The 25,443-nt window shown below is 36.2% G+C and overlaps 3 protein-coding genes across 6 annotated transcripts; 1 reads left to right on the plus strand and 2 right to left on the minus strand.

Moving 5' to 3' along the window:
• On the plus strand, positions 1–2,766 carry tac3b (tachykinin precursor 3b). 2 transcript variants are annotated; one of them, XM_042726162.1, is made up of 7 exons: positions 1–277; positions 361–473; positions 1,393–1,486; positions 1,724–1,756; positions 1,848–1,894; positions 2,197–2,258; positions 2,363–2,766. In XM_042726162.1, the coding sequence occupies exons 2-7, from the start codon at positions 375–377 to the stop codon at positions 2,379–2,381; spliced, it is 354 nt and encodes a 117-aa protein (XP_042582096.1). In that variant the 5' UTR covers positions 1–277; positions 361–374; the 3' UTR covers positions 2,382–2,766. The 2 variants fall into 2 exon arrangements, with proteins under 2 accessions (XP_042582096.1, XP_042582095.1); XM_042726161.1 differs by having other exon boundaries at positions 24–277; positions 1,848–1,901; positions 2,198–2,258.
• Positions 2,767–2,788: 22 nt separating this feature from the next.
• c1galt1b (core 1 synthase, glycoprotein-N-acetylgalactosamine 3-beta-galactosyltransferase, 1b) lies at positions 2,789–11,424 on the minus strand. 2 transcript variants are annotated; one of them, XM_019094731.2, is made up of 4 exons: positions 10,913–11,424; positions 9,996–10,253; positions 7,404–8,068; positions 2,789–6,090 (listed from the first exon to the last, which is right to left on the minus strand). In XM_019094731.2, exons 2-4 carry the CDS (start codon positions 10,213–10,215, stop codon positions 5,818–5,820), a joined length of 1,158 nt encoding a protein of 385 aa, XP_018950276.2. In that variant the 5' UTR covers positions 10,216–10,253; positions 10,913–11,424; the 3' UTR covers positions 2,789–5,817. The 2 variants fall into 2 exon arrangements, with proteins under 2 accessions (XP_018950276.2, XP_042582094.1); XM_042726160.1 differs by lacking the exon at positions 10,913–11,424 and adding an exon at positions 10,403–10,427.
• A 2,221-nt stretch (positions 11,425–13,645) lies between these two features.
• Positions 13,646–24,626, minus strand: LOC109079589 (protein OS-9-like). Of its 2 annotated transcripts, XM_042726163.1 has the most exons (15): positions 24,434–24,625; positions 23,959–24,135; positions 23,666–23,729; positions 23,356–23,432; positions 23,046–23,144; positions 21,757–21,958; positions 19,798–19,959; positions 19,218–19,327; positions 19,049–19,091; positions 18,825–18,916; positions 18,352–18,594; positions 18,028–18,262; positions 16,303–16,518; positions 15,554–15,663; positions 13,646–14,666 (listed from the first exon to the last, which is right to left on the minus strand). In XM_042726163.1, the coding sequence occupies exons 1-15, from the start codon at positions 24,581–24,583 to the stop codon at positions 14,529–14,531; spliced, it is 2,118 nt and encodes a 705-aa protein (XP_042582097.1). In that variant the 5' UTR covers positions 24,584–24,625; the 3' UTR covers positions 13,646–14,528. The 2 variants fall into 2 exon arrangements, with proteins under 2 accessions (XP_042582097.1, XP_042582098.1); XM_042726164.1 differs by lacking the exon at positions 16,303–16,518 and having other exon boundaries at positions 24,434–24,626.
• Between the last annotated feature and the right edge of the window lie 817 nt (positions 24,627–25,443).

Genomic DNA, 25,443 nt, shown 5'->3' on the forward strand with positions numbered 1-25,443 from the left:
GACTGAATTTTACGTGAAACCCGAGACTAAGACGAGGTGTGAGTTTAGTAGTAATATAATTGACCGCACAAATACGTCAAGGCTCTATGTGTTAATGACTTTGCGTCACTAGAATATGTTAGCATCATTATTTGGTTCGTATTGGAGAGCCAGCTTGCCCGAGCGCGCGAACGCCACAAATAAAGGAACGCGCGCACCTGCGAGCCTTTACAACTCTGGGAAGACAGAACTGAACACCATCCTCCTGAACTCCCGCTCATCTCAGTGTATTTAAAAGGTATTATTACTTCTTTGATCAAAATTATTCTAGCTTTATAAGAAAGTGTTTGGTTTGGATTTTCTAAGTAAAGTTTGGCGCAGGTGTGGATTTGAGGATGTCCTGCGGTTGGTTGCTCGTGCTGTTCTCTCATGTGCTGCTGATGCTCGCGTGTCCTCGACCCTCGCGCTGTTCGCTCGACTATCCGTCATTCACGGTAAGTTCACGTTAAACAACACTTTAAAAAGAATATCGTTGGTTTGTAAGAAGGAATTGCTCTATGAGATGAAAAGCTGCTTTATGTGCCTAAGAATCTAATAGGGGCTAGTTGTCACACTGAATAAAAGTTAATAAACTAGCTACTTAAAAGTTGCATTTTATAACACCTCCTATGGATAATAATAATAATAATAATAATAATAATTATATTTTTTTCATCAATATCTATCTATCTATCTATCTATCTATCTATCTATCTCAACTATTTACATATAGCCTACTATGAATATATATAAATACCTTCCACAATAGCATAATATATGCTAGTGGATTTTGATTGTGGGATCACTTGTTTACTAAACTAAACCTAACCTAATCTAAATTTTAGTTTGGAGGACAAAATTAATAGAGAATATTTAAGTAGGCTAATATAGATGTTTATTATTGTAGTATGCTTTTTCCATTTAATAGCCTGTGCGGTTATAGGCTATATGTATATTAGGAATATGACCACTTAAAAATTCAACCCATATGGAGAGAATGTATGGAGATGGCTAGAATGAATCATAATGACTCCATTAAAACCTTAATGGCTCTATTAATGTGATATCTGACTGTTGAATATGGGCTCAAACAGAGGTTCAGTCATGAGTGTCCACACTGACAAACTACACACATACAGGTTCTCACACACATCCATTGCCCAAAAAAAAAAAAAAAAAAAAAAAAAATTCTACCACTCACTGCTTTATTGTATTATTTTATTGTATGTAAAATCAGTTTTCAAAGCAATTCCCTGATCTTTTTTCTTCTTCTCTCAGTTGTTTTTATAACTTTAATGATCATCACAGTCTGGAGTCTTCTTGGAGTCAGTCACATGGGTCAGACTTTCATTTGCGATTGTGTTTTCTGTACAGGACAACAGTGACCCCCAGTCTGAGCGCTATGAGAAACGATATGATGATATTGATTATGACAGTTTCATTGGCCTGATGGGCAGGAGGAGCGCAGGTGAGACACAGGGAAACTAAATCATATGAACGATGAAATTTGCTTTTAACAGTAGCCTATTAAAAATGCACAATATTGGGACATCATTTTCTCACCTTCATGTTGTGGTTTCACATAAAAATATCATCATTAAGCTTTAAAACAACTTGAGGATGAGTAAATGACAGAACTGAGAGCTATTCCTTCAAGGTCAATGGTATTTTATTTTTGGATTTATTATTCATTTTTATTTCACAGGAACAAATCGTGACACAAATCCACCATTTAGACGTAAATTCCAGTTTTCTTCATTAACATACAGCTATTATTAATTAAAGTAACATCAGAGCTTGATGAGATTTTTCTCTTTGGTTTTCTGCAGCTAATATGAATGACATCTTTGTTGGATTGTTAGGACGGAGAAACACTTTGTCTGGTAAGTCTGTGATAGGACGTGTAAACGGTCTTCAATATTTGTCAATCTAAAGAGTAAATAGGAAATAATAAAGTCCAATAATTTGAGGTTAATTTATTATTTATTGTCTATATTTGTCACCATGCGCAAGCAAACCTATATACCACGCTTTAACGTTTGAAATTTGCACAGTGCAGAATGAGTGACATACTGAACACTGCAGCGAATACACTGACCTCTAGTGGCCACTATATAGAACTGTAGTAAATGAACGTCTAAAAAATACCAAGCCTTATATTATTTGTTTTGTCTCCCAGCTATTCCTGCTTGGAGAGGACAGAGAAGAGGCAATATTTTCTTAAAGGACAGAAGGCAGAGGTGAGAATTTGTAAGTTTAGCTTGAGCTCAAATGAACGGTCGCATTAAAGTTGATGAATTGCTGATGATCAACAACATCATTTTTACTTGTTTTTTTCATGAAGGTTTTGCTGTGGTGTATGAAGCCTGACTTCTTCAGTCCAGAACTCATCTACCATGCAGTTCAGCCATTCTGAAGAAAAAATATGTCTTTGTACGATAACTAAGCTGTACGAGTTTCAGTTTATTGTCAGTGTGTTAATTGTGGTATATTTTGTCTCTTTTTATGTAGGATAAAAATTCTTACATTTACGCCATTAAGATTTCTGAGTACAGAATGCACTCAAATCAGACAAAGGATGTGTTGATAGATGTACTTAGTTTTCAGAAATGACAACAATCCAGGGATGAAAAGACAGATGTAGGAAAACCGAAAAATATATAAGGGACACGTTTTAAATTTTCTTGCTCATACCTTATTAATTTTACATATGCTGCAAAAATACTATTTTATTTTATTTATTCATAGAAGAGACCACATAAAAAAACAGTTTAATGTAAAATAAGTCTTTATTTAATATGCTGGTTATTATTTCCTCATTCAATAATTCTTGTCACACATTTGCCTGACACACTCTTTTATAAATAAAAGATTGCTGTGGAAGTACTATAAAGGATTCCCTTTCTACATAAAAGACCCTACCGACAAAAGAGAATAAGAAAGGAACACATATACCTTTGGATTAAAGACAAGGGCATGAAATGCATGAATTCAGGAATGCAGGGCTGGTTTTGATGTTCACACTATGAATGGTTCTGCTTCATTTCTGACAAGTTGAGTTAATCCACTACAAATCTCCAAGAGTGCAGAAGAAAATTTCTATGGGCCTTCTTAGTCAACGCAATTTGGCAAAACACTTTGCTCAATCAATGCAACGTCTCCAAAGAGAACTGTACTCATCGTAAGATTTGCATGTCTTTATCTCTGTTGAGGATAGGAAATATGCAAACTTAAGTCAACTTACAAAGTAAACTCTGTAAAGGGAATGTTTACAAAGGAATTTTAGCTAGAGCTTTCCTAAGGAAGATCATCAGCATACTAGGAAAGTATGAGCACGCTCAGACATTTCATAGCTAACTTCTCTTTGAAAAAATGGAAATTTACCCCAAAAAAACAACTATTAGATCATACTTAAAGTGGATGGCGCAAACTCAAGAGTGCTTTTCCTCTTTGAATCAACAGACAAGTACAGAATACTGCAAACATTTCCATTACTCTGGCACTTTCACAGAGATTTCCCTAGCATAATTCACACCATGTATTTCTGAATACTCATTGATAAGCAAAGCAATCATGTTTAGTCAAAACCATAATCATTCCATTAACAATTTCAAGGTGTACACAGAATTTGATTAGGAACTAAAATTAGGATAATTTTACCAATAACATATAAACTGTAAATCTGTTTGTATTTGTATTCACTTCAAAAATCATTCAGTTCTATGACAAAATCAAAAGTGACTTTGTGCTTGGAGTGGTCAAAGGACAAAAGTGGTTGGTATTAAAATAAACTCATTTCCAGTTCAAATAAGTTTATTCAATCAAATAAACTTTATTTGAATTCCTTCATAATTGTGGTGTCATTTTATATAGCACACAGTCAAAATATTTGCAAGTGCCAGAAAGTAGATTCTCTGATGGACTGCTGAGAGTTTGAGCACTGCTGCCTCTGATTTAACTCTCAGCATTATCTCAAATCCTAACATACTGGAATAAGAAAATTAAAAAAAAAAAAAAAAAGTGTGAATTTGAATGATACACATATAGTGTGCATTATTTTAAAAGGGTCCTTTAAGAAAACTTGCCAACACCAGCACATTTAAAGGGACAGTTCAACCAAAACCGAAAATTCTGTTATTTACTCAGCCTCATGTTTTACAACGCGTATGTGAAGGATGTATTTTTTATATAATAGAGTTCAATCATGAAAAAAAGAATACATATATCTTTATTTGTTTCTCAAAAGAAATATAGTCAGTGTCTGAATGACACGAGGGTGAGTAAATGATAACAGAGTTTTCATTTTTGAGTGCGCTATCCCTTTAAGTACAGCAAATACACACAAATAATTGAGTAATTGAGACATAAAGCACACACCACAAGAAACTGAATCAATTTCACCATCCTGGACAAGCGGCTACATCAACTTCAAAATCAGCACCTCTAATCTCACGCACAGACTGCTGTAGGAGTTACAACACTAGCAACCTCCACAGTCACACTCAATGAAAACAATTAAATAAAGCATTATGTGGTCAGTTCCAATAACTCACAAGCTGCATTGCTTCAGAGCGTGTTACACTATACCATTCATCTATAAGACTACAATTCCCATTAGCATGGAGAAAAAACTGTGTATACTTACATCGCCTTTTCTACCTTGCTACCTTTACTTCTTTCCGAGCACTCATGAACTATTGGGCCAGCCAACAGAATCTTTTTTTTATTCTTGTAACCTTCCTAAAGGGGTAGTTCACCCAAAAACTGTTGTGTTGTTCCAAACCAGTATGAACTTCTTTCTTCTGCTGAACACAAAGGAAGATATTTTGAAGAACAAAACAATTGCCGGTAGTCGTTGACCTCAATAGTATTTTTTTTTTCCATACTATATAAGTAAATGGCTACTAGAAACTGTATGGATACCTACATTCTTCGTAATATCTTCTCATAGAAACTCATATAGGTTTGTAGCAACTTTGGAAAGAGTAAATGATGACAATTTTCATTTTTGGGTGAACTATTAACTTTCAGAGAATGGTAATATGCTGTTTTGGTATCAGTTGTTAAAGGACTACATCCTGGTGAATTTTTTTATGTCGATGTAATCTTAGTCAAAGTAAATTGTGCACGTTCAACTTTGGCCAAGGTATTATAGACGGAGTAGAGAAAACACAGCTGGAGCTTGAATGTTTGCTGAATTTGTTTGCAAGCTATAAAATCTATAAGCTGCTCTGTTTGAATATTGCCTAAACTCAAGACAAACGTGGTCCAGAGACATATGGAAATGCTTGATTTTTCTGGATCAGAGAACAGGCACTAATTGAAGGGAATGAGCAAATGGAAGTAAAATCAGGGCCCCTTTTTCTTATGGCATTGCTGTTAAATCATACATGGCGGTTATGATGACTCATATTTTTATATAAAGAAAAAAAATTAGAAATGAATGCAAAGTATAATGAATATAGAGGCATCCTTGCTTCTGGCCACAAAATATTACCCAATTATATTATTAAGGCAGGGTCCTACACTCAAACCCCAAGAACCACATACTCACTCTACAAGTCTAAACCTTCATGTCATACAATTCCACACTGTCATATTTAAACATTCACATACAATTGCATTATTGAGAGGACCACACTCCCAACTGTACCAGTTCATTAAATCACGCAAACTTGTCATGCACACATTTTTGTGGCACAATATAGAAGATATTTTAAGACATTATCCAAAAAACATAAAGCCATCCCAAAACCAGTTCTTTTGGAAGAAGATTTTAAATGTTACTTGTAAAAATTCCTACGCAGAAATCTGCTTTAACTTTTCATTATGTTCATGGGATTTCTTTTCTCCTTCCTGTTCTTCTGCCCCCAGCTTTTCCTCTATGTCTCCGATTTCCACTTTGTCTGGCGCTGGAGCATTTAAATCTTGTATCACACTGGGCTTAGGGGGCTGATAGCGGTATTTGTAGCCAAAGGCACGCAAGTGGTAAGTGTAGTATTCCAGCAGGTACATGTGTGACGCATCCACATAGTGGAAAGAAACAGCCAGGTCTGAGCAACATTGTGGGCCCTGAAAAAACAGAGAGAAAGAATATATTATTATATGAATATATCATGTTATTATATTTTACCTGTAACTGCATTCTCGCCATGTTGTTCCAAACCCACGTCTTGCTTTTCATTTTAATAACTGAATAGCTATCCACATTTTTCTTCAACTCGGAAGTAAGCCTATGGGTGAGACTTCAGGTTCATTAGCCGCTATAGTAAAATAACAAGGAGAATAACAACATGCAGTAAACTGTTTGCACTACAAAACAGTGTGTTCATAATTAAGATAATACATTAAAATAACATGATAAGACACACCAACTTTCAATATCAAGCAGCAAAACGAACTGTTTTGTTCAGCTAAAAATAGCTGGAAGGAGTGGACGCAGATGAGACCGGAAGCCAGACCCATAGAATTTACAAATGGCCACGCCCATTTTTACAACAAGAAAAAGGTGGATAATACTGAGCTCTTTATTAGGCAGTTCCAATGAAAGAAAAAACATAAAAATACATGTTTTAACAAGTATTAATTCTGTAAATAATGACAGAATAACGACAGAATTTTCTCTACTTCTTAAAACTCTTAACTATAAGCTAGTCTTTTCTAGTTTGTAATTTCATCAGGCAACAGCGCTTAAAGTAAGAAGTGCCAGCACAAATGTACTCAGTAGACTTTGATCCGTGCCAAAACAAACTTGTGCTCAAGAGGGCCTGCAATGACACAGGGATTAGAGGCTTTTGACTTGAAAAGCACATAGTAAATGTTCTTGTGCGTCATTTATTTAAATAGGATGTATGTAAAGGGTAAGATTCACACCCTCAGGGTGCACTAAATGCAAATGTAGAAAAACTGAAGTCTGATTTTTCACCTTTGATATGACTCTCTTGACTGTCAACACAGGTAGCATCTTAACTGAAAAGTGACTGATTTAAAAAAAAGTCATAATGCCACAAAAGTAGCAACAAATATTTTCTTCTGTATTGTGACATCCAAGTTTTACAGATTATCAAAAAAGAAAAAAAAAAACTGTAGGGTGAGCAAACTTGCAGTCGATTGCAAAGAAGTCTCTCATATGTCACCAGAGAGAAGCCTGTCCTTTCACTTGAAGATCAAGTCATGGCTATCTGACTTGGAAAAAAACAAAACAAAACAAACAAACAAACAAAAAAAACTATAAACCGATAACCTATTCTCAATACATGATGCACCAAGCAAAAAAACAAAAATATTAATGAAGGAGACTACTGAAGCCTATGATGCCATCTAGGTAGACAGCTTACTAGTTTTCAGAATAGATATCAGGCAATCTTCACTGAATTCGGACTCACCTGCACAATGGGGTAATAACAGTAGTTCCAATACCAGAAGGTCTTAGGAAATGTACCAGTGAGATGGGACTCTGGTACGAAAGGATGGAATGTCTCTCTTTCTAAGGTGTCTCTGGAGTCTCCTGCCACAACGCCTATCTTCTCCATACACTGACCCAGAGCTAGGTCCTCCACTGAGCTAGTGTGTGTGCACACTTTGGTGCGAAAGCCCTCCACAAACCTCCTCAGAGCCTCTTTGCTAAGCACGTAACCAGCGCCGCCACTCATGTAGCCCTGTTTTACGTACGGCTTAAACCGCCGGCCAAAATACAGTGGGTCCTCTGGAGAGTGGTTGGCCAGAATCCAGCGCAGGTTGTCGACGACCACGTAAGTGTCGTCATCCGCTTTGAGGAACCAGTCTGCCTCGTCCCCGTGCTTTTCCATGACATAGTGGAAAGCACGAATGGTTTTCCAGTACAGCTGATCCCGACCTTCCTTGGTGTTTAGGCCAACCGTGGGAAAATCAGGGTCGTCCACAGAGCTTATGAAGACCACAATGTTACAGTGGCGACTCCATGTGGCTTTCACGTGCCGAGCTTTCTTCTCAAGGTTATTAGGCCCAGTCATGACCCAACACAAAATGCGTACGCTCTTATAGAGAGCGTCAGCCAGAGTGCCATCCTCACCTAAAAGAGACAGACAATGATTACTCAGAAGAATACTCAAAACAAAACAAAATCACATGCTACAAAGTAGATAAGAATATTCTGAATGTGAATGATGCTAGTGAGAATAAAAATTTATTTGTTACAGTTAGTGCTGTCAAACGAATAATCACATCCAAAATAAAAGTTTTTGTTTGCATAATGTGTTCTGTGTATATTTATGATGTATATACATACATATATATATAAATAAATACACACACATACAGTATATATTTTGAAAAATTTGCATGTCTAAATTTATATTCATATAATTTATTATAAATAAATATATTTAATATATAAAAATACCATATTTTTCTGAAATATATACATGCATGTGTGAGTATTTATATATACATAATAAATATACACAGTGCACATACATATATTATGTAAACAAAAACTTTTTTTTGAATGCAATTTATCACAATTAATTGTTTGACAGCACAATGCAGGACCTTTGAAATTAAGAGTTTACTGAAAAATTTCAATTCTGTCATCATTTTGTCAACCTAATGTCATTCCGAGGCAATAAGACTTAAGTTCATCTTCTGGAACATAAATGAAGATTTTATGTTTTCTCTTTTTTTTCCATCCATTGAAAACATCAAAAGTGCAAGACGACACTGTAAAAGTAATTCAAATGAACTGTGCTTTTTCAGTCTTCTTAAATTGAAGTGTAAATATTTTATTCATATTCACATAGGTCAATGCACATACATAAATCACATCAAATATTGTCATTGGCAGCTTAACTGTAGGTGCTGAATAAAATGTGAATGAAATATGAATAAACTATTTAGGCTTAAATGTGAATAAATGGTGTGAGTATATGATTTTTGATCTTGGCGAAATGAACCCTTTAAAAGGAACTAGGCAAAGCCAAAAGGCTTTTGAAAATCTTGATAAACACTTAAGAAAATGTTTTCTATCAAGTATGGAATACCATTATCTGTTTAAATTTGTATCAAATATTTATTCATAAAATTTAGTGCCAGCACCTGATAGTCCAAAGTTTATTACTTTTGGGATAGTTTACTGATAACCAACTGGTGATAAAAATCTTTCTGTAAACTTTAACAAGGACAACACATAAGAGGTGAGCCCAAAATTAAAAGCAAAGTCCATCTCTCCAGGGAATATACAACATAAGACGCAAACATGCCAATAAAGAGTTCCTCACACATAGAAGGCTTGGAACAGGTTAACTGTTTGTTCAATTGTAATATCAGCGTGTGATATAATACCCACAAGTCATATTTATAAAAGGGTGTAAAAGCTGAAGCACTGTATACACATCATCTGGCTTTACCTGTCTAACACACCTCTTTTGGGAATGCCTGTATTTTATTTTAATTCTTTTAACATTAATTGACGGATTTACAAAATACTTAAGACCTGATAAACAACAGATTTCTAAAAATTGAATATGACTGTTTGTAACAGGCTATTTAGGGGATCAGTTCCATATTATGGTTTCTAAGAAACCATGCACAAGAAGTTTTACAGGTGAAATAACAGAGCACAAGGAACATATTTTATTTAAATGCTATTTAAGTTATTCCAGCCCGATACACACAATTTCCTTATAGTAAATATGCTTAAGGACATAAAATAAATAAATAAATAAATAAATTCTGCCATCATTTACTCACCTCATGTTGTACCAAACCTGTATGACTTGATTTGCTACTATTCACTAACATTCCATGTTTTGTCATTCTGCCTATTATCTTCTTTCAGGTTCCACATATGAGTCATAAAGGTTTGGATAATTTCTTGGCGATTGATCGATTTAATATACACTGCGGCAATTTACAGATACAGAGTTTCACTTGTAGTGCTCATACTATGAATATATTGTGTTTGCTTATTATTAGCATTCGTTTTTTTACGTTGTATTTACCTGTATGGTGAGGATGATTGAGGTTGAAGAGAGCCGACCTCTCCTTCTTCCAGTTCTTGTTTTCTTCTTCAATCATCTCCAGCAGGCTTTTCTCGTGGGCCTCGGGCTCAACAGACCCCACGTTCCGAGTGAACCTAACCTGACGCAGGAGCACGTACAGGGTGCACGTGCCCACCACAAAGCCCACGTAGAACGCGAAGCGCGAGCCGAGAGCTTTCATCACGAGCTCTGTATGTAGAGACCCTCACCTCAGAGTGACTATTTAGAAGACACAGAAACACAAAAACAGTAACTACAGGCAGCAGAGGACGGCGTAGTGTTCGACAAACCTGTCATCAGGCTACGTTCACGATTCAGTTCTCATTAATCAAAATGAATCGAAAATAAAACCGATGTTATGCACGTACAGTCTGCGTGACAGCAGCTCCGTGATCTATGACTGAGTATGACAACACTTCGATAGAAAGCAGCATGCTTCGTCATACCAGGATACAATTAATGACAGCTAGACGTCTACACTACACTGGAAAATTATGGTGGATTAAATTGTTTACATTAGGAAAAAAACGCTCTATCAGGCGTTCGTCTTTAGTACTTAGGACAATTTTAAGACGTAAAATATACAAGATCGTGATTTAAAAAATGACACTTGTTTACTAGTAGTGAACTAAGGGGGATAACTATGAAATACACCATATAAAGTGACATCGTCAACTGTTGCTTTTGTTATTATTGAAGAACATACAACTTTTGAATGACAAAATTAATTGTAATCTATGAGCACTTAAAAAAATAAAATAAAAATAATTCTGTTAACAAAAAAGTTTCAAAATAAGTAGCTTTGTCGTGATTACAGCAGAAGTACCAGAGCAAATATTTTAGCCCTTCTTATAGGTAACAAAGTAACCAAATCTTACCAGACAGCTTATTTCCACCATAACAGAAGTGAGAAAAACTGCAGGATTCGGCACCGAGGCCACTTCAGTCCAACTCAGACAGCTAGCATAACAGTATAGCTGTGGTTTTCAACTTAAATCCAAGAAATCTGACAGCTTAATCATGTACATCGGCTTCAAAATCATGTCCTGGCTATTTTCTGATCCATACAAATTTGCCTTGGGAGGTAATATTAGGCTTTACTTCAAGCTAACTAGCAATGTGCTTCCTATCTCTTCCTGTTAACTGAATGTTGTTCAGTGTTCACCGAGCAGTATGGGGGCGGTTCAGTTCGGTATTATAATTAGCAGACCCTTTTCAGAGCTACTCCTTGTCAAACTTTGTTTCGTGGACAGTGACACACACCCGTCCCACTAAGTTGTGTCGCTTTTATTAAAAAAATTAAATAAAAAATAAATCTTTTCGACTACACCATTCTCGAAACGATCAGGGAGCTGAAGCGTGAACTGTTCGCGTCAGAACTAATACAAGACATACGGAAGCGCATTTGATTGGATGGCTCGACTGTCAGTCTTAGGCTAAACGATGATGTCATTTAAACGGCGGGTTATGATTGGACCACATGTATCCAACCGTGGAACACATTCCGGCAAGTGAAGGCAGGGAGCCAAAAGAATCACGTCGAGAAAAGTTTTAAAGAATCTTGTGATCGACACATCAACTACGCCTAACCTAGCCGGTTTTAATCGGGAGAAGGGTTGAGAGCGTTCAAGTCGTGTCGTGTCTCCTTCTTCAAATGCTTATGGGCAAACCCATATACGAAAATTAACAAAATGTATATAAGTAATTTTAATAACCTATTTTCCCCCCAAATCAAGGATTATTAACTGATATATAGCCTAACTAATGTATCCAAATAATAAATGTTATGTGATTATTTACTTAATGATTTATGCTTCTTATAATAATGCTAATCATATAGCCTACTGATATTCAGATACTGTGATTCATTTATGTTTATATTTTATTTTGTTTGATTTATGTTCTTGTAGTATTCTCCAAAATTATGTGTGTTATACACATTCTGTAGCAGAAGAACCACTTCTAAATATTATCAACTCGTTGTTATCTTTAGGTCACGTCCCAAAACCATTCAAGCTTGCAGTTATTAAGCCTCTTATTAAGAAACCACAACTAGATTTTTGTTTATTTAAACAGGGAGTCATCTCAATTATCACCAGTAAAGTATGGAGTGCCACAAGGATCTGTCCTAGGTCCTCTGCTATTTTCAATATACAAGTTGCCCCTTAGTAATATTATTAGAAAATATGGGATTAGTTTCCATTGTTATGCTGATGATACTCAACTATATATCTCAACAAGACCAGATAAAACTTCTAAATTATCCAAGCTAAGAGAGTGTGTTAATGTAAAATATGGGATGACCAATAATTTTCTCCTTTTAAATTCGGATAAGACAGAGATATTACTTATTGGACCAAAAAACAGTACACAGAATCACTTGGATTACAATTTGCAACTAGAAGGATGTACTGTTACTTCCTCTAATGTCAAAAATCTGGGTGTTATATAAGACAGCAAACTTGTCTTTTGAAAATCATATTTGCCATGTTACAAAAACAGCATTCTTCTATCTTAGAAACATTGCCAAGCTACAAATCATGTTACCTGTTTCTGATGCAGAAAAGCTAGTTCATGCATTCATGACCCCAAGACTGGACTATTGTAATGCACTGCTAGGTGGTTGTCCTGCATCTTCAATAAACAAGCTACAGGTAGTCCAAAGTGCAGCGGCTAGAGTCCTTACCAGGTCAAGAAAATATGATCATATTATCCCAATTTTAAAGTCTCTGCACTGGCTACCTATTAAGGTCCATGTCAGTTACCAAATATTATTACTTACCTATAAGACCCTTAATGGTTTAGCTCCTGCATATCTAACTAGTCTTCTACCATGCTACAATCCTTCATGCTCCTACAAACGATAAAAATCTAAACTCCACTAAAGGAGGTAGAGCTTTTTCGCATTTGGCTCCCAAACTCTGGAATAGCCTTCCTGATAACGTTAGGGGTTCCAACAAACTCTCTACATTTAAATCTAGATTAAAGACACATCTCTTTAACTAAGCATTCGCATAATGCATCTCATAGTTTTGTACTGCAATTATATTTGATCAAATGCACATTATTATTCTTTAGCTTGGGTTGAACAAAGAATTTTTGCTTGGTTGGAACAGAAATATGCTAATTATGTCTCTATTTGTTTCTCTGATTCTCCCACGGGATTGATATCCCGTGATAACCAGGAATTACACAAGCTTTAGTCTGGATCCAACCCTTAAAATATCCGAGATGACCGAACATCTGAGAAGAGATGATGCCAACCTTTCAGAGGACCTCAGTTGATGTTAATCCTGAAACAACACACAGAACTACGAAATTTTGATATATGTTTGATTGCAACATATAATCATTGCTGTTAATAGTGTTCATCGTCAGTTTGATTATATCATTAACCGATTTTTACCATATATTTCTGCCATATGTACATCAATTTGACAGTCACCACTGGCTACTACTAAATATATTGTAGAAACTTAATTTCCTATAAAGCTGATTTGCAACGATTTGTATCGCTGAAAGCACTATACAAATAAACTTGAATTGAACAAGTAGTCCCACCCCAAACGTATGCCACCAGGTTGTGATTGGCTAACACGCATGGGCCGCCGTCATTCTTTTTCTTCTTTATTCAACTGGTTTCCAAATACAGGGGCTCTCACAGAGATAGTGCGATGACATCTCAATACATATTTCATTGGTATCTGTTTTTTAATAATTTTTTGGATAAATTGCTATGAGCAGCTTTAACTACTCAATCCCTCACAAAAGCTCAAGTCTGTTTACATTAGAAAATAGAAACTGAAAGTATGTCTTAAATTATCACACATTTTAACAAATCAAATGCTGCAGCAACATTTACAACTGACTAAAGTATGATGATCATTCAAAACATTTACAACAAAAAGAGCCCTTGTTTGCTGGCGACATGAAAGCACTGGCTAAATGCAGTAGATTCCAAATGTTTGTCAAAAGTTTTAAACTAACTTTGCATCTTATAACTGGGCTGTCTGCACAAACTTGTCAAAAAAGATGAATTAATGCAAAACCGAAGCAGTATACTAAATTATTTGCTTAAGCCAGGGTCAGGCTCAGAATTTGTTTCCCACAGTTGTGAACGTATGGCCAAACAATATTTGCAAAACAAAACATGAATTATATGCCAGAAGAAAATAGTGGGAGGACACTGCTTCCTTTTGCATTACATTGGCTAATCTTTCATTCAATTTGCATCATCAACACAACTGAAATGTGTATTTGTTTAAAAAAAAATCCAAGATTGTAATCAAGCAAGATATAAACCACTCACAGATGCTCGTACATGATAATCAGAATTCATGGCAGTGGACTGAACCCATCACAGGACTAACATGACTTAAACGGTCTGAGAGAGCAGTTTGGTTGCGATGCAGAAGACGACCAGGGAGTTTATAGTTCATAGAACGCTGGCTGCCCTTCTTGAAGTTAACAGTGCTTGAGAGAAGAGGAAAAGGCTCAAAAGTCTGCTTCATCAGAATCACTGTTTCCTGTGGACTGGCTCTCTTCCTGTTTTTCTCCCCAGACAAATTTGTAGTTATTCTCCAACTCTTGCTGTCTCTTCTGCTCTTTATACACTTCTTCCGTACCTCCAGTCTGCACACAAGAGAGTAAACACCAATTTATTTACCTGTTTATTTACCCATTTTTTCTTAATAGACACCGAAATGTACAGTATATAGGGTGTTTATATTGTAAGGGTCACATCACACATTTTTACATTATTTAAACTCACAATAATACATTTTTTTGCTCCTTAAATAGTAGTCATAAGGTAATTTCCTCCTTTTCTCTGCTCTATTTGTTGCCGCTTTATCTTTAAATGTCACCTTCTAATATTTACTTGTGAACAATGGGTTTTCTGTTGGATCCAGTATAAAATTCTGTACAAAGCAAGCATTACATTGTTCACAAAACAATCTGTGCTGAAATCTGCTATTTGTAATATTGGGATTCTTCAGAAAATATGCAAAAATTTCAGGTGCTAACACAGCTAAAAGCAGCACAAGGTTTGACCAGCTTTCCCACATTTTACTGTTATAATTAACTGTTAAGGTGTGGTCAGGTGTGAAATTTCACAGGTGATATTCAGTCATTTAAATAGAAATCTACACAAAAAATTCCCTCAATTTACTACATTGACCATTATAAAGCTGCTTGTTTTGAAAGTGACTTCTGTGTAAGCTGTGCTTCATGCATTGCCACACCATTTACAATAGACCTTCTTACCCTCCAAATTTCACTGAAATGTCACAGATGTGACCACATGATAAATAGAATCTATGAAGCTTTCTCTTTAGTACCTCACTGTGACCAGGTGGGCTAAGTTTTGTGTGACATGTGAGCATGTCACTTTTTTTTTATAGTGCAACTCTTATCTCAAAAGATGAAGAAATGTCTACGTATATGACTGCTTTAGTGAACTTGCAGGTTGGTGTTGCTTTTTTCATGTTGCAGGTATAGTTGTGTGTATAGGTTCATACTAGAAGGTTGATGAGAAGCTCTCTAAAAGATTTTGTATCCTCTTCAGTGAGCCACTGATCTCCCGCTTCCTCTGCTGTTTTACGGGTTAAAATCTTCACCTCAATCTTTCCTGAAAAACAGGACCAAAAAATGATTAGTCAACACCCAAGTACACCAACATAACTATATTGTTAGTCTAACAATAGACAGAATAACAAAATTATTCTTTTTCATTCCCATACATACAGTTGGTAGAAGAAATAAGTAGTGACAGAAATGATGCATGCAGAGATGGTAATAAAGGCTGTGGAATGTAGGAAGGACAAACGAAATGCTGTCATACTCCTAATTTTTTACATTCAGTCAGCCTAAACATCATCTCTACTCCAAAACCAGATAAACTGGAGCAACAGCCACTACCCTCAACTGACAAATGTGAGTGCACACAAACCCTTTTCTTTCAAAGCCATTCATAAGGCTGAAAAAGACCTCCTCCACCCTTCTCTGCAGCCATGCAAGCCAGCATCAAGGGAAAAACAAAATCACTGACATCTAAAAGAATTGTGAAACACGTATGTCTAGATGTGTTTTAGTGGAAGAGTGTCAAAGTGAAGAACAGTTATGCTTATTTGAGGAAAATAGGTATTCGGAGCAAAGCCCAGGCAGAAGAATAATTTAAAATTTCAGGATGAAAATTCGCTCCACTCAGAAAGACACACACAGGGAAATAAAAATACTTAGGTGTGTGTGTTAGTGTGTTCTGGCCTACCTTCGGCCTTGATGCCGGCTCTCTCTAGCTGCTCTTTGACCACTTCCTGAATCTGCTGCCACTGGGGATCGCCCTCGCCCAGTTCCTTCACCTTCACACCCCCCTCATCATCATCATCATCGTTGCCCCCGGTAACCGCTCCTGCAGCCACACCTCCGCTCATCTTATATTTAGTCACCCTGACTTTTACCTGCTCGCCACTGCTGCCCGCTTGGGCTGGTGATGAGAGACAGAGGGAAGGGGAGGTTACCGCAGAGACGGCGGAAAATTCCCCCTCCCTATTTTACGTATTATAGTCTCTCTCTAACAACATCAATGGCACAACAGTATGACTCTGTGTGGTATTAGTGTAAGTGGTGACAATGATTTAGTATACAGATAAAGAATACAGTGGCCCCACAAAGTATTTGGACCATAGTTTGTTGAAAATACATGATTAATGCAAGCGTTCAAAAAGTTGGTGTCAGTTTCTTTTTTTTTTTACGCAAGGATACATTCAATGGTCAAAAGTGACAGTAAAAAAATTATAATTTTACAAAAGATTTCTATTTCAAATATATGCAGTTCTATTGAACTTTCCATTAATCAAAGAATCCTGAAAAAAAAATATTCAAAAATGTTGAACACTGAAAATAATTCTAAATGTTTCTTGAGAACCAAATCAGCATATTAGAATGATTTGTGACCCTGGACCACAATACAAGTCATAATATGGAGCACCGATATATTTATAGCAATAGCCAACAATACATTGTACTGGTCAAAATTATACATTTTTCAAGATTTTTTTATGCCAAAAATCATTAGGATTTTAAGTAGGTTCATATTTCATGAAGATGTTTTGCACATTTCCTACTGTAAATATGTCAAAACTGAATTTTTGATTAGTAAAATGTATAGCTAAGGACTTAATTTGGACAACTTTAAAGGGGATTTTCTCAATATTTAGATTTTTTTGCACCCTCAGATTCCAGATTTTCAAATAGTTCTCGGCCAAATATGGTCCTATCCTAACAAACCATACATCAATAGAAAGCTTATTTATTCAGATGATGTATAAATCTCAATTTCAAAAAATTTTACCCTTATGACTGGTTTTGTGGTCCAGGGTCACAATTCTGAAGGATCACGTGAGACTGAAACTAGAGTAATGGCTATTCCATCGCAGGAATAAAATATATTTTAGAGCATATCATAATAGAAAACAAAGATTTTAAATTATAATATAATTTCATAACATTACTGTTTTTACTGTATTTTATCAAATAAATTTAGCTTTGGTGAGCGTAAAATACTGCCTTTAAAAACATTTAAAAAAAAATCTTACAAACCCTGAATTTTTGTACATTAATGTTATCATTAAAAATTAAGATTAAAATATTTGCAGCCAATAATTTTTCATTGGGAGCAGTTAAAGGTTAAATTGGAGTGAAGTGAAAAGGTCTAGCATCATTTGTTTTCAGATTATTACTTTTCAGGGCCACTGTATAATGCATATATATCCATCATACACACATTTAGGCTATAGACATTATACTATATATGTATAGTATAATATGCTCAGAATCAGGTTCTGTTAACATTTACAGACATTACACGATATTAGTATAATATGCTCAGAAGCAGGTTCTGTGAATGCCTGAGGTAAAAGCTGGAAGTTACCAGCAATTTAATGAGCCTTTTATTCATGCAACGGTTCACTCAGCATCCGTTCTGTATATTTACCTGGTGTTTTGGGAACCAGGTTTGGGCTGCCAGGAGGAGGGCCTCCCTCTGTCTTATGCAATGAGTGTGTGTTTTTATGCATGTCTGTATTTTTTTCTGTTTCTGGTTCACTCTCATGTCCGGTCTTGTCTTCAAGACGGTCCAAAAGTTTCCCCAGTGTGTTCTCTAGAGTTTGCGTAGCCTGAGTGCGATCAAACTCGCCCTTAAGACCTTCGTTTTCTAACTCCTGCTGAGCCTGGGAGATAAAACACAATAGAACATATTCACTGCCAAGTCTTCTGGCTGATTTTTACATGAGCAGGATGTAACAGTAATAACTCGTACTTCCTCTATGATGTTGTCGAACTCTTTCTGCATCTCTTCTTTTATCTCTTCTATCTTGGAGGAGGGAACGGACAGATCTGCCATCTCATCCTCAAACTCCCGCAGGAATCTTTCATCCTCATCCCCTTTCTCTACCTCCACCTCCCTTCCTGCTGCCTTCTCCTCTCTTTTCTCCTCCTCCTCCTGCTCCTCTCTCTTCTGAGATGACTGCTGGCTCTCTTTTTCCAGTTCGGCTTTCCTGTTCTGAACATAGAGCACATAAATCAATGGTCAATCGATATATGTTTTCAATGGGTGAGTGGCTTTTTACTTTACACTGTGTTTTCGACACTTTATGGCAGGGTATTCTGAAAAACTGCAAGACATTATGCAATTACCATAGCCAAGTTTTTGCCAATATTCTCCAGATGGCAAGATGTTGGCTGACTAATCAGCTTCTGTCAAAGCCTTTGCACAGATTCAAAAATACTTACTTTTTGGTTGCTCTCTCTGAGATGTTGTACAAATTTCATGAGGTCTGCAGGGTCTGTGATGATTTTAAAATTAAAATTTTCCTTTTCAAATACTAAAGAGAAAAAGAAAGATGAAAACAAAACATGAAGAAAGTGCACTGCTTTCATTTAGGACAACTTGATTGATGCTATAATCATAAATAGACTTAAACAAGGTCTATTTAAACTTTGATTAATTGTCTTACTGCCATTTTCATGTAATTGGCTGTCCTGAGGCTCCTGAGGGTTCTGTAGGACAGTTGTAAACCATGGTTATGATCTGTGCCCCCTCAAAAGGTTCATTAAACAAGCATAAAGACAATAGAATTATGGTTTATATTATAGATCGAAGATATGCTTTAAATGATGCTGCACCTCTGAGTCAGGTGTGCTTGACTCTGTGCTTGCTGGTTTGGTAACTCCATCCCCGAAGTCCTTGTCCTCAAGCTCTTCACTCACTGAGCCCACCTCAGCTACATCAGCCTCTGTTAACACATAAACATGCACACACAAATGCCATACTGTTTGAATTCCGCACTTAAGCTGCTAACAAAACAGAGAGAGAAATCTTAAAAAAAAAAAAAAAAAAAAAAAAACAAGAGAGAGAGAGAAAGTAAAACTAAGACCAAAAAAGACTAACCTGAAGAAAATATAAATATGTGTAATATAAATCACCTGTAATGTTAACATTAATATTATATATACAAATATGCACAAACAAGCATACACATTAACTGTTTTATTAAAAGATTAGGATTTGAAAATAAACACTGTAATAGTTTAACAGTGTACAATAGTACAAACAAGACATGAAAGCACATGGCATCACTTCTCACCACCTCAATGTCACATTTACACAGCGCCACCCAATGTATTCATTTATAACTGCATGATTTAGGCTAGAGAGTCAAAGAGATTGTGGTTGGATAACAAAATGAATCAAATGCATGCTGACCTTTTGTTTCTGACTCTGAAAGTGGAGGCTCATCTGAATGGACTGCAGGGTTCTCATCTGTTTTGTCGTCCTGCAATTCCTTGTTCTTGTCATCCTTGGACAGAATTTCATCCAGGTTCTTGAGCTCCTCCGAAATCTGCTCCACTTTACGTTTAGTGTCAGCTGAGTACAAAGAAAGAAGGAGAGAGAGATTGAAAGAGAAATGTCAATGAGCTTAACATAATGAGAAAAAAACGAGATTAAATGTAGACTGATTGCATCTCTGGACATTTTCCATGAATAGTGTAATGATAGGGCTGTCAATCTAAATCAATCAATCTAATGTAATCCAATTAATTAGTTAAGGAAAAAATAAAGTGATAAGATTAACAGAGAAAATCATAAGAACTTAAAATTGTGTCATATTTTAGACACAATATTGTCTGTTTGTGCTCAGTTTTGCTAAAGCAAATATTATCGTTTTTTAAAGCCACAGCAGAACTCTTGTGCTTCTCCTTCTCAAGCATTATTTCTGAATGAATCCGCATTATGAATGAATCAGGTGAACTAATGATTCAATGGCCCATTCATAAAGAGAGCCATTTACTTAAAACCTGAATGAATCAGCATTTGAACAAATCTAATGATTGAATCAACGAATGAACAAATGGCTTAATGACATTTACTGCCACCTACTGGCAGTATTAGTTTCTTACACTGAACAAAATTATAAATGCAACACTTTTGTTTTTGCCCCCTTTTTTTATAAGCTGAACTCAAAGATCTAAGACTTTTTCTATGTACACAAAGGGCCTATTTCTCTCAAATACTCCATCCACCTCACAGGTGTGGCATATCAAGATGCTGATTAGACGGCATGATTATTGCACAGGTGTGCCTTAGGCTGGCCACAATAAAAGGCCACTCTAAAATGTGCAGTTTTATCACACAGCACAATGCCACAGATGTTGCATGTTTTGAGGGAGCGTGCAATTGGCATGCTGACTGCAGGAAAGTCCACCAGAGCTGTTGCACATGAATTGAATGTTCATTTCTCTACCATAAGCCGTCTCCAAAGGCATTTCAAAGAATTTGGCAGTACATCCAACCGGCCTTACAACCGCAGACCACGTGTCACCACACCTGCCCAGGACCTTCACATCCAGCATCTTCATCTCCAAGATCGTCTGACATTTTTTTTTTTTTTCACATGTCATTGTGTTGGCTCTCGATTTGAGCTATTTCATCTGCAACAATATTATGCAAAATATTTGGTTTCTACAGCGACTCATTTGGCGCACATCATTCTCTTTCTATGAAACCGGTAAACTGCAGTCACCGGTTCTAACTCTATAGCGATATCAACTCTATAGCAGTTTACCCGAGCATTGCAATTCAATCGCTTTCGCACATGGCATTACCAACTGATTTATGTGTGTGTGGCACATTATTTCTTCTGCGCACTCTTGGTGGAAGAAGTGCGGGGCTGCACAGGTGTGCAGCTTCGAGGGAACATTGCTACTGATCCCAAACTTTTGAGCGGCTGTGTATATATATGTATATGTATATGTATATATATATATATATATATATATATATATATATATATATATATATATATATATATATATATATATATATGTGTGTGTGTGTATATATATATATATATATATATATATATATATATATATATATATATATATATATATGTATAGTGTTATAGTCAACTGATTTTGAACACCACTTGTGTTGCGAAAACAGTTACACAGCACAAGGAAGGATTTTGAAACCAGTCATATGAAATGCTCTTGAAAAGCCAAATAAAAAGTTAAATTATTGTTAAATTCACAACATTGCAGAATTGTGTATTACTAGAAAAATCATTGCAAACATTACGCATATTTGATATATTGCCTAAAATGTTTTTCACTAAATGACAAAGCCCTGATTGACGGAAAAAACAGAACCTCTCGTACTTACAGACTTGAGCCTTGACATAGTCCATATACTGCTGGGCACTGAGAGCAGGTTGGCACACAATGCCTTGTGGCTTGGCGGTGGAAGGTGGGCGCAGGAGGGGATGCTGGCATGTATGAGAGGTGTGTACTGTTAAGACGTAGCGGCAGGACTGAGGTTCATCTACCCTTGCGATATAATCACTAGAGCCCTCCTCACATACAAACTGTTGAAAAAAAAAAAATTCACATTAATTAAGATTATCATTGCTTTTGGATTCTAATGACACAGCATAGCAGTGACTCAATCCCAAAAAATATTTTTTCAGTCATAAAACACATTTTCACATTATGACGGCTTTTGACATACGATATGTGGAATATCATATTGTTGTGGAAACCATGATATATGGAATATCATATTGTTGTGGAAACCACAATTTTTTTTTAGGATTCCCTGGAACTGATTTTTTTTTTTTGTAACAATGTATAAGTCTTTACTACCATTTTGATCAACTTAATGCATCATTTCTAAATGAAAAGGTTTTTTTTTTTTTTTGCACATTTGTTACACTTAAAAAATTCAGATCATCAAACAAATTTTAATATTATACAAAGATAACCTGAGTAAATACAAAATGCAGTTTTGAAATATTTTATTAAGGGAAAAAGCTGTCCAAACCTGCCTGGCACTTTGTGAAAAAGTAATTGCTAATAACTGGTTGTGCCACCCTTTGCAGTAACAACTGCAATCAAACGTTTGTGATAACTGGCAATGAGTCTTTCACATCGCTGTGGAGGAATTTTTGGCCCACTCTTCTTTGCAGAATTGTTTTAAATCAGGCACATCGGAGGGTTTTTCAAGCATGAATGGACGGTTTAAGGTCGTGCCACATCATCTCAATTGGATTGGTGTGGCTACTGAAATTAGACTAAGCTTTCTAAAATAATGTGGTCAATCACAGTTCTGTCATGATTTAACAAGAGGGGGCTATTCGTTTTTCACGTAGGGCCAGGTATCTTTGGACAACTGTTCTCCCTTACTAAATGAAATCATCATTTAAAAACTGCATTTTGTATTTACTTGCATTATCTTTGTGTAATATTAAAATTTGTTAGATGATCTGAATCTTTTAAGTGTAACAAATATGCAAAAAATAAAAAACAGGAAGGGGCAAAAACATTTTCATGGCACTGTGTGTATATATATATATATATATATAAAATAAATAGTACTGTTGTAAGTTTAGTTTTTTTTAAGAAATCAGTACAGTTATTTATAAAGTATGTGTGTGTGTGCGTGCGCAATCTTACTCTGACTTCTGTCTCTCTGGGATTCCCGTTCAAGTCACATTTAGAGCCATTGACATATGACTGACTATGATACCTCTTTAGCTTATGCTGCTTAGATGCCTAAAAATAAAACAGAAAATTTCATACAATCATATTAAACAAATAAAGAAATATATGGAAGATAACTACAAGATGGCGTGCAAATAGCATACTTCTGAAGATGCGTGTTACCATGTTCATAATATATTGCACCCTGTATTAGTAATATTGACTATCATGCAACAAATAAATAAAAATAATTAAAACGAAGCAAATTAACTTTTGGCCTTACCTTGGCGGTTTCATTGGTCCAGTCAAACTCTGAATCATAATATCCCAAGAAGAGCACATCTCCCTTGATCTCAGATTCTATAAATCACAGACATGGAAATATTTAAAAAAGCTTGAATAGTGCGAATACACATTACAGACTACACATTATCCTGCAAAACTTAAACTCAAAAATTCTATTTTTTTCCTATTAAAAATCCCAAGGGTATACCTGGCATCACACCACTATACTACAACTCCATTAGACATGGTAAAACATAATTTAGACATCATTTTTAAAAAGTTCACATGACATTAATGATTTAACACACCTTCTAAGTGGTACTGCCTGATGTGCTGGCCATAGCAGAACTCATAAGTCCACCAGTCTTTGGTCTTTAAACAGAATAAAAATAAACATGTTTTATGTCACGGTGACATGTAAGTCATTACCTGCAAATAACGTAAAAAGACTAGGCAAATGTCAAAAAAAAAAAATTGTATTATCCACACAAACATGTCCACTCCAAAAGTACTTTTGCCAATGTCAGTGGTTGAGTATTTTCAGTTTTTGTGTATATTCCAGTCTGTAAGTTACTGTGACAGAACTAGAGGGGATGTCCACCTTGACCAGGCATGGTGCAGTTTGCATGGGCTTGAGGAGATCAGGGACTCCTGGACCACTGTAGCCTTGAACCTCAGGTTCTGACACCGGGTCCTGATGGAAACGCACTGCCTGAGCTGGCAGACGACACTCATACAGCTGCTTGTATTTGTTAGAGACCAACATCACATCTTCCATCTAAAAACAGGAACAGAGAAAAGATGACAGAAACAGAGAAAATGCATTAACTTAGAAAAGGAGAACAAGGTAAATGTGGCAATACAGTTTACACCACATTGCTAACTTTACCATACTGATTTTTTTTTACCTAACTTATGCTATTCTGTATTGGAGTAGTAGACACTTAATAGGAAAATACGTCACATAGGCAAACTGTTTTTAATGTCTGATACGTCAAGCTGTGCATAAAGCTAACAGCTGTCTGTAGCAAATAAACATCCCTAGCTAACTGCATCCCTAGCCAAAACAACCTTACCTGTCCCATAATAACAGGATCGGGCAGAATCTGTATTCCATATTTCATTTCATTTAATTCTTCTAAATTCAAAAAACCAAAGACGTACAGGAGACATGTTAAGAAAAAAACATATAATCCTCTTAACCACTTAATCAAGGAGGAAGCCATAGTTCTCTCATATCGCAAACTAGCGTTGTCAAATGATTTGTTATTTGGAGCATGCCAATGTGCACCAAGGAACGGGGATTGGACAACGTTGTTAAAAGCTGACACGTGATTGGATAATATCAACGTCAGTCAGGTTTAGATCGTGCATTGATTGGATCAAATACAGTAATAGCCACCCACCAGCCACGAAAATGACTTCCATTGGACCCGCCGAGTATTTGCAAATCAATTTAATGTTACGCCTCTGACTCATGGGGTCGCTATGGAGCATGTGGAAACGCACAGCCGCACAAGGCAGCATCCTTTGTGTTCGCAACATAGCCCATTTTTGAGAGAATAAAAAATCTCTGTGAAACATTAGTGATGATGTGGGTCGCATACCATATTACCTAGTAAGTGGGAACAAGTGATGAGTTTAATGCTTTTAACACCGATAGACTGAGGAGTGAAAAATCAGTTGATACCTGCACATTGACACTATGGACAGACTTCCTATTAACAGTATCCTTCATTGACTGAAGGAGCTTTAAATGTGGGTGCCATCAATGCACCCAATCACATCTGGGAACCCTGAAATTGAAAGTTATGTTATTAAAGAATTAAGTCACTGTGTGTGTGTGTGTGTGTGGTATGCTTAGAGCAAGTAATGGTAGCCTATGTAACTAATATGTCAGTCATAGATTCTCATAAAAAGGATAAACCTGCCACTCTGTGGAATTCTTCTTTAATAAGGCGCACGGGTTTATGGCCAGGTAACACACAGGGATGGATTATGACTTGCAAAGGCCCCGGGGCCAATTATCTCCAAGGCCCCCCAACCCCACCATACACCCCACCCATGTTCTTTCTCTTAGCTGCGC

This window comes from Cyprinus carpio, chromosome B6 (assembly GCF_018340385.1).
Source record: "Cyprinus carpio isolate SPL01 chromosome B6, ASM1834038v1, whole genome shotgun sequence".
NCBI classification, from domain to species: Eukaryota; Metazoa; Chordata; class Actinopteri; order Cypriniformes; family Cyprinidae; genus Cyprinus; species Cyprinus carpio.

What these genes read in the sequence shown, in the direction of transcription:
- c1galt1b (XM_019094731.2), bottom strand. Translation starts at nt 10,215, where the DNA reads ATGAAAGCTCTCGGCTCGCGCTTCGCGTTCTACGTGGGCTTTGTGGTG. An exon ending in CAATCATCCTCACCATACAG is followed by an intron (nt 8,069 to 9,995) that starts GTAAATACAACG and finishes TGTCTCTTTTAG; the next exon opens with GTGAGGATGGCACTCTGGCT. An exon ending in GTTATTACCCCATTGTGCAG is followed by an intron (nt 6,091 to 7,403) that starts GTGAGTCCGAAT and finishes CTGTTTTTTCAG; the next exon opens with GGCCCACAATGTTGCTCAGA.
- tac3b (XM_042726161.1), top strand. Translation starts at nt 375, where the DNA reads ATGTCCTGCGGTTGGTTGCTCGTGCTGTTCTCTCATGTGCTGCTGATG. An exon ending in TCGACTATCCGTCATTCACG is followed by an intron (nt 474 to 1,392) that starts GTAAGTTCACGT and finishes TTTTCTGTACAG; the next exon opens with GACAACAGTGACCCCCAGTC. An exon ending in GATGGGCAGGAGGAGCGCAG is followed by an intron (nt 1,487 to 1,723) that starts GTGAGACACAGG and finishes TTTATTTCACAG; the next exon opens with GAACAAATCGTGACACAAAT.
- LOC109079589 (XM_042726163.1), bottom strand. Translation starts at nt 24,583, where the DNA reads ATGGCTTCCTCCTTGATTAAGTGGTTAAGAGGATTATATGTTTTTTTC. An exon ending in CTATGTCAAGGCTCAAGTCT is followed by an intron (nt 19,960 to 21,756) that starts GTAAGTACGAGA and finishes CTTTGTACTCAG; the next exon opens with CTGACACTAAACGTAAAGTG. An exon ending in TCGACAACATCATAGAGGAA is followed by an intron (nt 18,263 to 18,351) that starts GTACGAGTTATT and finishes TTTATCTCCCAG; the next exon opens with GCTCAGCAGGAGTTAGAAAA.